The 12,234-nt window shown below is 43.2% G+C and overlaps 1 protein-coding gene across 2 annotated transcripts; it reads right to left on the reverse strand.

Moving 5' to 3' along the window:
* Nucleotides 1-497: 497 nt before the first annotated feature.
* On the reverse strand, nt 498-5,573 carry LOC118937798 (voltage-dependent calcium channel gamma-5 subunit). Of its 2 annotated transcripts, XM_036939338.2 has the most exons (5): nt 5,316-5,573; nt 4,304-4,390; nt 2,907-3,047; nt 2,454-2,599; nt 498-1,958 (listed from the first exon to the last, which is right to left on the reverse strand). In XM_036939338.2, exons 1-5 carry the CDS (start codon nt 5,509-5,511, stop codon nt 1,698-1,700), a joined length of 831 nt encoding a protein of 276 aa, XP_036795233.1. In that variant the 5' UTR covers nt 5,512-5,573; the 3' UTR covers nt 498-1,697. The 2 variants fall into 2 exon arrangements, with proteins under 2 accessions (XP_036795233.1, XP_090050119.1); XM_090193993.1 differs by lacking the exons at nt 4,304-4,390; nt 5,316-5,573 and adding an exon at nt 3,310-3,395.
* Nucleotides 5,574-12,234: the final 6,661 nt, after the last annotated feature.

The following is a 12,234-nucleotide window of genomic DNA, read 5'->3' on the forward strand; positions in this document are numbered from 1 at the left end:
CAGAGTAATACGAGTTCCCCCCTTAATTGGCCAATAAATAGATAGTGTCTAGATAAGGTGTGAAAATAAATCATTTGAAAGAGGGGGACCGAGTTCTTAGGTAACATAGTGGGCAGATGGGTGTTTAAGTCCTGATTCTATACACTTCTGACCTGAAGGGATTTCTGTCTGCTTTATAGTGTGATGCAACACCGACTCCCAGTGTATTGATGTGGCATTACAATACATGGAAGCCAAATTGAACTCCAATCCATTAACATGATACCGATGGTTTGTTGAGACTGATGGTTTATAAGGTTGTGGCTACCATTACAGCGCCATCTAGTTGTCACGTTGGGGATAGCAGTTGTTGACAACTAGCATTTTAGCTAAGCCCTAACCCTTTCCTACCCTTCATTAATTCTCCTATCCTGCTGTGTTAGTTCTCAAACCATCAATATCTTGAAACTGGAGTTAATGAATGAAATTGCATTCCATCCACAGGCAATGTCATTAAAAAGATTTCACAAAGTCTATTTATTTCCCACATTTAGATATTCTCCAGATATTGTACAGTTTGTATGTAACAGTTGCTATGCCGACGGCATGAAGCTGACACTCAGAATGAATCATTTTAAGCAGCGACTACACATTTGACAATGGTTCGCTATATTCATACAATGTACAACAGTTATCCATATGCATGTATAAACAATCTGTCTTAGAGTGAATACCAATTACTTTTCAAATAATTCATTTTTACATGATACATAAACAAAGCATTGTTTGGGAGGAGATTCCATAACATGAAAATGTCATGTTGGCAGATCCGTGAGCCAGCAGGGACACATCAAAAAACTCCAACATGAAGCAAACTACACAATTTAACATATCACACATACACGTTTAAAGGTGCAATCTGCAGTTGTTTCATCCATTTTTGGACCTCTTAAGAATATGATGTTATAATATTACAAATGCCTCATGTGCTTAGTTCAACTGTCATAACAATCGGAAACCAAAATAAAAGCTTGTTTCACTCCAGTGTTTGTAAACAAACACTATATACCTTCAAAACATGGTAACAATAATTTAGATATCATGGATGGCCAGTCCTTGCATCCATAGCTCTGTCTATGAATTTGAGAGTGGTTACATTTCTCTAGCCCCATTCCTCAGCTTTTTACTGAAAAGGGATGGGAGTTTACTTTGTTATTGTTTCAACTGCTGATTGCAACTTTAATATAGTGACATGTATTTTTCCCGTTCAAACATTTGTGTAAATGTTAGTTTGGTCCTCGTCAAGTTAACTAATCAGTGGCAGTAAGTATCCAGATATAATAGAAAATAGGTGAGAAGTGAATACTCCTGAAAAAACTCTGCACTTTGCTGCCATCTGTAGGTAAGATGTGGCACAGCGGCATCAACTGTTGCCTCAGCAGCAATCATAGACGTTTTCAAACAAGGTCCAGGGCACAGCATCACAATGGGAACGAACAACAAGAAAATAAAGAGACAGAGGCTTCCCTGTATATCTATTGGGACTGATCTCCCAGTAAACAGGCGGGAGGTTCTATCCACACCCAGCAACTTCCCAGCAACCCTCCACAGATTCCAGATAACTTAAAAAAGAAAGCTGATCTTAGATCAGTATCTAAAATCACCTATGACTTCTCACCCTTGACCTTGGCGACCTGCCCTGACCTGATATGACCCCTTCAGCAGGGTGAGGAGGAGACCTGGTCGTAGTCGGGGCACTTGAGCAGGGCCGGGTAGCTGGTGCTCATCTGGAGTGAGGTTTCGCTGGAGATGTCCGAGGGGCTGCGTCCACGTGCCCAGGTCTCCGGGTGCAGGAACTGACCGGAGTGGTCAGAGCAGTTACTGAGGCGTGGCCGGTAGAAGCCGGGGTGGTGGCGCTGGTACATTTCCTCGGCTGTGTAGCGCTTCATGAACAGGTAGACGGACATGACGCCCGCACTCTGGGAGAGAGAGCGAGAGAGAGACGGACAGAAAGAGAGAGAGACGGACAGATGGACCGAAAGAAGGACAGAAAGAGAGACAGACAGACAGACGATAAAGGTTAGAGGACACTGCACTCTGTAGTATAGAGAGCCAGAAGACCCAGAAGAGAGGGTACCACACCAGCAGACGATAGGTAAACTAGTGATCAGAGCGTTGGGCCATAACCGTAAGGTTGCTGGTTCGAATACCCGAGCCTACAAGGTGAAATGCAAGGCACTTGACTCTAATTTGCTCCAGGGGTGCTCTACTACTATGGCTGTAGTATTTCACCTCACCTATCCAGTGTGACAATAAAAAAAAAACATGTAGACATACATGTAGATTTATTCTACAACAAATCTACCTCAGTGAGTGCATGTTTCTTCTTTTTTTTCTCGTCTTATTCAACTGTCACCATGGACCTGCAACAAAGATAGCTCAGATGTGCGAGTGCCTTTTGGATTTTGAAGTACCTCAGTGAGCAGAAAGGAGATGGCAGCGAAGGCGAAGGACCAGCCGTACCGGTAGCTGAAGTAGGACTCACTGCTCTTAGTCCTGTTCAACATCTCGTCATTAATACTGGATATATACAACACGAGACCTACCACCAGAGCCAGACCTGACAGAAAGAGAGGGAAGAGGAGGGGGAGATAACAGAAGGAGAGAGAGAGAGAGGGGGGAAGACAAACGAGAGATTAAACAAACCTTCAAAGCCTGAACATCAGTCAGAGAAAGAAACAGACAGACAGAGAAGACAGATAGTGATTGTGTTAAAGCGAGATAGACACCGTCACATTCTGTAGCTGAAGCAGAGACCATTCTGTAGCTGAAGCAGAGACCGCAGAAAACGAGGAAGAGGAGAAGTAGGGAAGAAGAGGAGAAAGAAAAGGAGGTGAGGAGGAAGAGAGGGAAGATTAGAAGAGTACCTGAAAGGATAAAGAAGATTCCGGAGACAAAGGCCAGGATGGTGCGATGAGGTCGGACGTGTCCGATGTTGTTTAGCACAAAGCCGATGAACATGAAGAACAGACTGACCAGAGGAAACGGAGTGGCTGAACGAATCATCTCTGAGAGAGAGAGAGAGAGAGAGAGAGAGAGAGAGAGAGAGAGAGAGAGAGAGAGAGAGAGAGAGAGAGAGAGAGAGAGAGAGAGAGAGAGAGAGAGAGAGAGAGAGAGAGAGAGAGAGAGAGAGAGAGAGAGAGAGAGAGAGAGAGAGAGAGAGAGAGAGAGAGAGAGAAAAACAGCAACATAGAGAAAGACATAACTATACAGAAACAGAATTTAACAGACACATATAGCTATGCTCATCTACAAACTCTTATACTCTACTTTCATCTCAAACTCTGAACATAGAAGGTCCAAACAATCTTCCTGTCTAGCAGAGACCTTTCAACAGGCATCAACCAAAACCTAATGAGGCTGGGACTTTAGAGAAAGTCAAACTCCCCTCAGTGTGACTCCTCAGAGTTATTACCTAATAAGTATTCTGAAGCAGAGAGGAGTCAGCAGGGTGGAGACCCAGAGACGCTGGGAGTTCTGATGACTCATTTTATTCTGTATGGGCAGACTGGGCTCGGGGCAATTGGAAAGAGACTTGAATAGTAAAGAGGTAGTCATTCAGACACGCTAGGAGGAGGAAAACAAATTTCAATAAAACTGCATTGTATTATTACGTTTAAGCATTAGAGCTTTAATTGGTGATGTGAAAGTTTAATTACTGATGATGAAGAAGCACCATTTTACACATATTTTGCCACCCAAGAGGCAATATATTATCTCTCGCATTCAGTCTGTTCTTCCATTTCTTCACTTTAGAACGCTGGTTACAAGCCAGACTGATATTATCATTACCACTCCATTCATCGACAGGAACTCAGAAAACCTCAGTAATAGTTCTTCCAATGCACATACAGCTTCTTAATTGTACAGTGCACTGCTCCCTCTCACAGCTTCAGCTATTCAGGCAGAAAGACTGTTCAGCTAAGTAACCAGAAGAGGGTGCCATATGTTGATACATTGTGTCACTTGTCCTTATTTGTCCTGAATGCATTGGCAGTATTCCAACCACCCACTCACTCTGACCACAAAGAGTGCTTCATCTACTCACACACAGACAGGGTCTATTCAACCAAACACTGTACATCGAGAAGAGAGGGAGTGACCCTTTAGAGCAGATGGCCTAAAAGTTGATATTTATTATTATTGTTTCTCAAGCATATTGTTCAATTATGTATACAATGCCTTGGCAACAGAGGCAACCACACAATAAAGATTGAGAGAGCGAGCGAGAGAGAGACAGGAAAATTAGAGAAATATAACTTACTAAGTACACTGACTGTGGACTCAGAGGTCAGCTGTAAGTTCATGGGCATGATGTACTCGATGGTGAAACAGCGACCTGCCTCTTCACCTGGAAGAGAAGAAGAGAGGGATTATAGAGAGCCTATACAGAGGTTGTAGAGGTTATGATTTAACCTTTATTTTGACAGGGAGACATGAAGACAGAAAGACATGCTGAGACTTTCCATAGAGGGGTCATAAACTGTAGGCCGAACCGTTAAGACGCAACAGACGATTTTGTGAGAAGACCATTTTCCGGGTCTGACAAACACCGCTCTAGCTCTGTCCCCTTTCATCGCTAATGTCTTCTGGTCTCACAAACACCGCTCTAGCTCTGTCCCCTTTCATCGCTAATGTCTTCTGGTCTGACAAACACCGCTCTAGCTCTGTCCCCTTTCATCGCTAATGTCTTCTGCTCTGACAAACACCGCTCTAGCTCTGTCACCTTTCATCGCTAATGTCTTCTGGTCTGACAAACACCGCTCTAGCTCTGTCACCTTTCATCGCTAATGTCTTCTGGTCTGACAAACACCGCTCTAGCTCTGTCACCTTTCATCGCTAATGTCTTCTGGTCTGACAAATACCGCTCTAGCTCTGTCCCCTTTCATCGCTAATGTCTTCTGGTCTGACAAATACCGCTCTAGCTCTGTCACCTTTCATCGCTAATGCGGAAATGCAACATTCTCCCTCTCATTCCCCAAAAACAACCAGACAGTGAGAAAGAATCCTAGATCCTAAAAATGTTATTTTGCTGTCCCCATAAGAGAACCCTTTGAGAAAACCTTTTTGGTTCCAGGTAAAACCCCTTTGAGTTCCATGTAAATCCCTTTCCACAGAGGGTTCTACATGGAACCCAAAATAGTTATACCTGGAACCATAAAGGGCTCTCCTATGGGGACACCCAAATAACACTTTTGTAACCTTTTTTCTAAGAGTGTACAGCTAGAATTGGTCTCAATTGGTCTGATCCAGGATCAACTGGAGATGGTAGTGACCTGCCAGGAAGCAGACTCTCCAGAGTCCAGAGTGCAGGGAGGTCCTGATGTCAGTGGTCTGGTTCACGGGCAGGATGACCCCCTCCTCCAGGTACAGCCAGTAGTCTGTAGAGACCGCAACTCCCAGAAGCCCCAGCCCGCTGACCGCAAACACGCTGCTCAGCAATGCCAGAGCCTTCCTGCCGCACGCGCTCATCACGGTAGGATCAGAGGTGGTCCGCACCAGTAGGGGGCACTGGGTCAGAGGTGAGAGGTCAGATCTGTGGGGAGAAGTAGGGGGTTGTTACAGTTAATGGGGTGTAGTTGGTGACACAAGCAACTACACGGATGTAGTTGGTGACACAAGCAGAGCGACCTACTGGTAGTGAACACACTTAGGATGCAAAGGACCAGGCACACACACAATTGACTGGCATGCTCTTCTGTACGATTGGTAGAGGATGTATAATGGGATAATGCTGCTAGATCTCTCAGACAGAGATACATGTCATACTGCCCTGTGTCACTGAGAGAGAGAGCGAGAGAGAGAGAGGGAGCGAGAGAGAGAGAGAGGGAGAGAGGGAGGGAGAGAGAGAGAGAGAGAGAGAGAGAGAGTGAGAGAGAGAGCGGGAGGGAGAGTGAGAGAGAGAGAGAGAGAAGAAGACGTGCGACTAGCAGCATGACACAGCCACCCGACCCTGTGCTGATGTTCTAATACTACCCTTTCAGTTCTCTCTCACTGCTCTGTGGCTGTGAGGACATGTGGATGAATCTATAGGCCAATTAATGATAAAGCATGAGGAGCAACACCTTACAGCCACACATGAAAGAAACCGTGGGAGTATGCATGGCTGGGTGCTATGAGGTGTTTGAAAAGACGTTTCAAAGGTAGACTGAAAATGTTTCTCAGTGAATAGACCTAATGTCCTGATTTAAAACACAGCTGTTGGCTCATTGTGGTGAATTCCCCTGGACTTGAGAGGGTATATAAATGACTGTGTGGGCGGTGCGGGCGTGCTGGCAGGCGTTAAGAGTGTTGGAGGAACATCAAGCCCTGAAGGAGGACATGCTTACATGATTGGTGTGTGTGTGTTTGAGTGTGAGTGTGAGTGTGAGTGTGAGTGAGAGAGAGAGAGAGAAAGAAAGAGAGAAAGAGAGAGAAAGAAAGAAAGAAAGAAAGAAAGAAAGAAAGAGAGAGAGGCGGTAATTGAGGAGATTTTGGAATAAAAATTGGACAAAGTGACAAAATAGAAAATATAGGAAGCTTCAATGCCATACAACTCTCCTTCCGTGGCCTCCAACTGCTCTTAAACGCAAGTAAAACTAAGTGCATGCTATTCAATCGATCGCTGCCTGCACCTGCTCGCCCTTCCAGCATCACTACTCTGGATGGCTCTGACTTAGAATACGTGGACAACTACAAATACCTGGGTGTCTGGTTAGACTGTAAACTCTCCTTCCAGACTCACATTAAGCATCTCCAATCCAAAATTAAATCTAGAATCGGCTTCCTATATCGTGTTATTTCATAATTTTGACGTCTTCACTATTATTCTACAATGTAGAATATTAAAAAAATGAAGAAAAACCCTTGAATGAGTAGGTGTCAAAACTTTTGACTGGATCTGTGCATGCACACTGTCACATTCGTCATAAGGATCGGACCAAGGCGCAGCGTGAGTAGAGTTCCACATCATTTTAATAAATCGAAACTCACTGAACAAAACAACAAGCAACCAAACAAACAAAACGTGATGCTACTGATGTGCACTAAGGCAACTATACATAGACAAGATCCCACACCAGAAAGTGGGAAAAAGGGCTGCCTAAATATGATCCCCAATCAGAGACGACGATAAACAGCTGTCTCTGATTGGGAACCATATCAGGCCAACATAGAAATACAAAACATAGAATGCCCACCCCAAATCACACCCTGACCTAACCAAATAGAGAAATAAAACGTCTCTCTAAGGTCAGGGCATTACACACACACATCCATGCACACAAACTTACACGCACGCACACACGCACGCACACACACACACACACACACACACACACACACACACACACACACACACACACACACACACACACACACACACACACACACACACACACACACACACACACACACACACACACACACACACACACACACAAAGACTTCTACTAGTTATAATCTGATTCTACTATTTCAGTACCTGTAGCCTCTGAACTCTGACAGGAAACATTCACCATGGCAGACTGAAGCGAGACTGAATACAGAGACAGTCTTCTATTTACATTCACAACCCTGTCACTCACTCACACCAGGCAGTGAGTCAAAAGACAAATTTAGACATGTTCCACTTTAGTGTGACTTATTAAAACAAATGATCTGTGTCATACTGGATATGAAAATCCCCCAATTAACACCAAGGTGATTGCTGAGGGAATGAGTAAGAAGAACATGTTATGGACGCGTGATCGGGTTCAAGGTTCATGACATCATCACTGGTAAAAAGGAGGAGGTAAAAGACATCAGAGGGGCAAACTGTCAACAAAAGAGACAACTGTGAAGGCTACAAAACACCTCAACTTGTGAAAATGGCTTGTCCTACTGTATATGCCCAGCAATTCATATTGCCTGGCCCATAAGCATCCTCTATGTTACAAGTGTGTCATCAGACCTACACCCAACCTGTTATACAACTGGATGGTTAGAAGTGACTGAATCATGTCCTTTCAGTTAGTTACAATCAAGACCATCCTAGTACTACCCCTGATTGAATATGACACTGTGGTGACTGATAGTAGCCTATATTTTGGCTCTATGGTTGTGATGGTTCTGTTTCTAGGCTACGTATTGATGTGTATGTATTTATATAAGATTTGCAACCTGCTGTAAACTGCTGATAGCTGCAGAGTCCCATTCTTTCAGTCTCATAACTCATAAACCTTTCCATGGTGGGCTTCACTGTGACTGGGGTTTGTAGGGGGATTTCTAGACCAGTTTATAATACATGGAACCACAGCCAGTTTACTGGGAAATGTCCAGCCTTTGAGGATTTAGGTTTACAGATGAACAAAATGTACTACAGAAAAATAAAATGGACTTTAAGGTGTTGTTTTGTTTTAAAAAAAGTGCTTATTATCTTTGTCTCTCTTGGCATATTTGAATAATTTTATTGGCAGTATCCCAAAACATATCTGTGCATTCCAGACTTAATTGATTAGCTAAATGGACAAAATATAAATTCAAATAAAGTATTTTAAATAATTGACCAAAGATGTGGACACACTTTCTCAATACAGATTCCATCACACTAATATGCTGTATGGCTACAGGCTGCAGAATGCAGATGCTAAAAAACATTCGTGAACTCAGACATCACTGATCCTTTCAATCAGGGTTGAACTCGTTTTCAATAATCATTTTAGCAGATGCTCTTATCTAGAGCAGTTTACAGGTGCAATTAGGGTTAAGTGCGTAGCTCAAGGGCGCGACAGATTTTTAACCTTGTCGGCTCGAGGATTCAAACTAACCAACTTTAGAGGATGGCACTTGTAATTTCGGTGTTGTCGACTTGCAGAGGATATTGCAGGTAGTCCATAAACTGATTGTCTGCGGCGACACCGTCATTTCATCGGCGCTCTATTGTGCAGTTGATTCAAAGGTGACAGTAGCGCGCAATTCTCTATAATTTCCCGCCCAGACCCATTATCTCTTTCTCTGACAGAGAGAGAGAGAGAGAGAGAGAGAGAGAGAGAGAGAGAGAGAGGGAGAGAGAAGAGAGAGAGAACGAGGAGAGAGAGAGAGGAGAGAGAGAAAGAGGAGAGAGAGAGAGAGAGAGAGAGAAACAGAGAGAGAGACAGAGAGAGAGAGGGAGAGAGAAGAGAGAGAGAAAGATGAGAGAGAGAGAGGAGAGAGAGAAAGAGGAGAGAGAGAGAGAGAGAGAGAGAGAGAGAGAGAGAGAAACAAAGAGAGAGAAACAAAGAGAGAGACAGAGAGAGAGAACGAAAACTTTCCATTGGTCTGATCCGCGAAAATATATCGATCAGAAACAATGATGAAAGAAAACAGACCAATAAATTGTCCAATTTAGCTCTTTGGTGAGATAAAATAAATCATTTGCAGAGATAACTATTGTTCACGTCACTTTGTATTACAGCTACAAGTTGAATGGTTTAGTGAAGTGACATTTATTTGAACCGCTGCATGCATGGGAACTATCCATGGACCTGAAATTACGAAAAAAAATAGAGGCAAAGTGCCCTGCGCTGTAGTACGAAAACGTGTTCTCTAATCACTCATCTTTATTCAAACAATTTACTGTGACTACATATATCAATTTTAACTGCCGGTTCAATCCAAATATCCCCTCTTAAATTAAAATGCGAAGGTCATACAAAACGCAACTCATTGGGAAATAAAAACGTCCAATTTAAATTCCGGACCAAATAAACTCGGCATTACATCAGATTGCGTACCTCAGATCTGTGTGCGTAGGATGAGTCTGGGTTCTCTCTCAGTAGTTCTCCCTCCTATGTGTGTCTTCATCTGCACCCCTCACAGACAGTAACAAAAAGTGTTGGAGCGCCGCTGGGTAAACAGACAAGATGGACGGAGGTGCACACCGTAGCCACTCGCTTCTTGGCATGAAGGTGCGCTTCCTCTAGAGCTCCTAGGATTTAGCAGGCGACCTCACTCACTCACTACTGACGACGGACATATCCGCAGACCGCACCAGCACGTAGCTGTCCTGCTCAGCTCAATTCAGACGCTTCGTGCCATGGTGATTGATATCATCGCTGCGCGGAATGCTGAATGCGGAGGCTACGAGAGAGAGAGAGAGAGAGAGAGAGAGGGGGGGCACCAACCAAAACAAACTATTTCATCAGGTTACATACAGTCTTACACTTTTTCCGAAAAAGGTGGCGTCAGTATCACCCCCTAAAGGAGTCCAGTCACCAATGATAGATGCTCATATGGCTTATTGTATATTTAGAACGTTTTGAGATCATCAATAATGAAATTATAAGTCTACCTCTTGCCTTAGAGAGATCGTATATATCTGTATGTTATTTATGTGTGCAATTCCTCAAAGTATCCTAAAAATACATCTGAAACATGTCCTCTTATTTTGTGAAAACATGTCACACATTTCTGATAGAGTGAGCAGAAAATAACTTCACACCAGTGGACAAATACAGAATTAGCCCCAGCAAAACAGCTGATACAAAGGCATCATAAACACTGTGCCTTTATTCTGTCTTGTCTAGAAACAGTCCCGGGCCCCTGGGACTTCAGCACCAAGGCCAGCTCCTGCCATGAACGAAAGACAGATGAGAGAGAATGCTTTGGGCTGGATTCAATGAGTATGACAGAAGTATCGCAGAAAATCCATGTTACAGCTCGATTTAAATTTAAAGGCAATGTTCCCGTGTTCATGTGATTTGCATAACATTCCAATTGACATACCTTTGTATGCCTCCTCGTCTGTATACCTGCAGACACAGACACAAAAGTGAGCAGTTCAGTCATCTGCACCCAATAAAGCCAGCCTTCAACATATTATAGCCTTCAACATATTGTAGCCTACAAATTCTTACCTCTTTGTTGATTGATATCCATTGAATTGTGTCCAGTCTTTGTTTTAGAAAGATTTGCACAAATATGAAAAGAGAGATGGTATCATTACAAAACAATATCAATTTAGATCATATAAGGGACCAACCTTAAATTGAGGAGATCTTTACATTTTTTAGTTAAGTGCCTGCACCTGCTGTCCTTTCAAATTCAAATCCAAATGTTTCAGTTGGGCAGTTAGGTTCCTGCAAGAACCCCCACCAACTAAGGAGGTTCCTCGATGAACCCCACCTCATATGGGGTTCTTGGAAGAACCTTTTGTGGGCCATTTGCAGTACCAGGAAGACTAAGGTTCTTCAAAGAACTTTGAGGATCTTAGAAGAACCCTTGTTGAACCCCTACTTTTTAGAGTGTACCAACAAAGACTGTCATTGTGCATAGTGATAAGTTGTCTGCTACAGTCACGTTCTCATAAGGGATAAAATATGAGTCTTCTTGTCCCCGTACACACTCATGTTGTACAAGGAATACATAACACATTTGGCACAACCGTTGTGATACAACAGAGAGTTCTTCTGTACAAAAACAACAACACAAGGAACAGACAAAACTGTCCATTGTATCAGAAAAATATCTGTTGTATCACAACCATTATGTCAAATGCGTTGTAAATAAGTTGTACAATCTAAGTGTGTAGGGGGCCTTTGAGTGCTTTACATGAAGCAAACTGTTTACTCATGTGTTCAGTATTAGCTTATATTGTCACGCCCTGACCTTAGAGATCCTTATTTATTCTCTATGTTTGGTTAGGTCAAGGTGTGACTCGGGTGGGAGAATCTATGTTTTCTATTTCTTTGTTGTTTTTGCCTAGTGTGGTTCCCAATCAGAGGCAGCTGTCTATTGTTGTCTCTGATTGGGGATCATATATAACTTGTCATTCTCCGTTTGGGTTTTGTGGGGTGTTGTTTTCCGTTTAGTATCTGTGCCTGACGGAACTGTCCGCTTTTGTTTTTGTATTCGTTATTTTTGTTTGAGTGATTCTTGACAATAAAGATCATGAACACTTTCCATGCTGCGCTTTGGTCCACTCTTCCTTACGACGACGAGCGTTACATATATAACCGACGAGGTATATCTCAAGGGCATATCTTATCTAGATGAACTTCCATTAGATTCCAAAAGTATTCTGCATTATTATGGCTTTATGAGCAGGTTCACTTGCTCAGCAACTGGAATATAATAGGAGCCAACGTACCAGGCCAGGTCTGTGTGCTGTGAATGCAGAGTGGTCCACTTAGACAGACAGAGAGAAATAGAGAGAGAAATAGAGAGAGGGGGAAGAGAGATAGCGAGAGGGGGGGGGGG

Source organism: Oncorhynchus mykiss, chromosome 12 (genome assembly GCF_057628025.1).
Source record: "Oncorhynchus mykiss isolate SJ-2025 chromosome 12, ASM5762802v1, whole genome shotgun sequence".
NCBI lineage: Eukaryota > Metazoa > Chordata > Actinopteri > Salmoniformes > Salmonidae > Oncorhynchus > Oncorhynchus mykiss.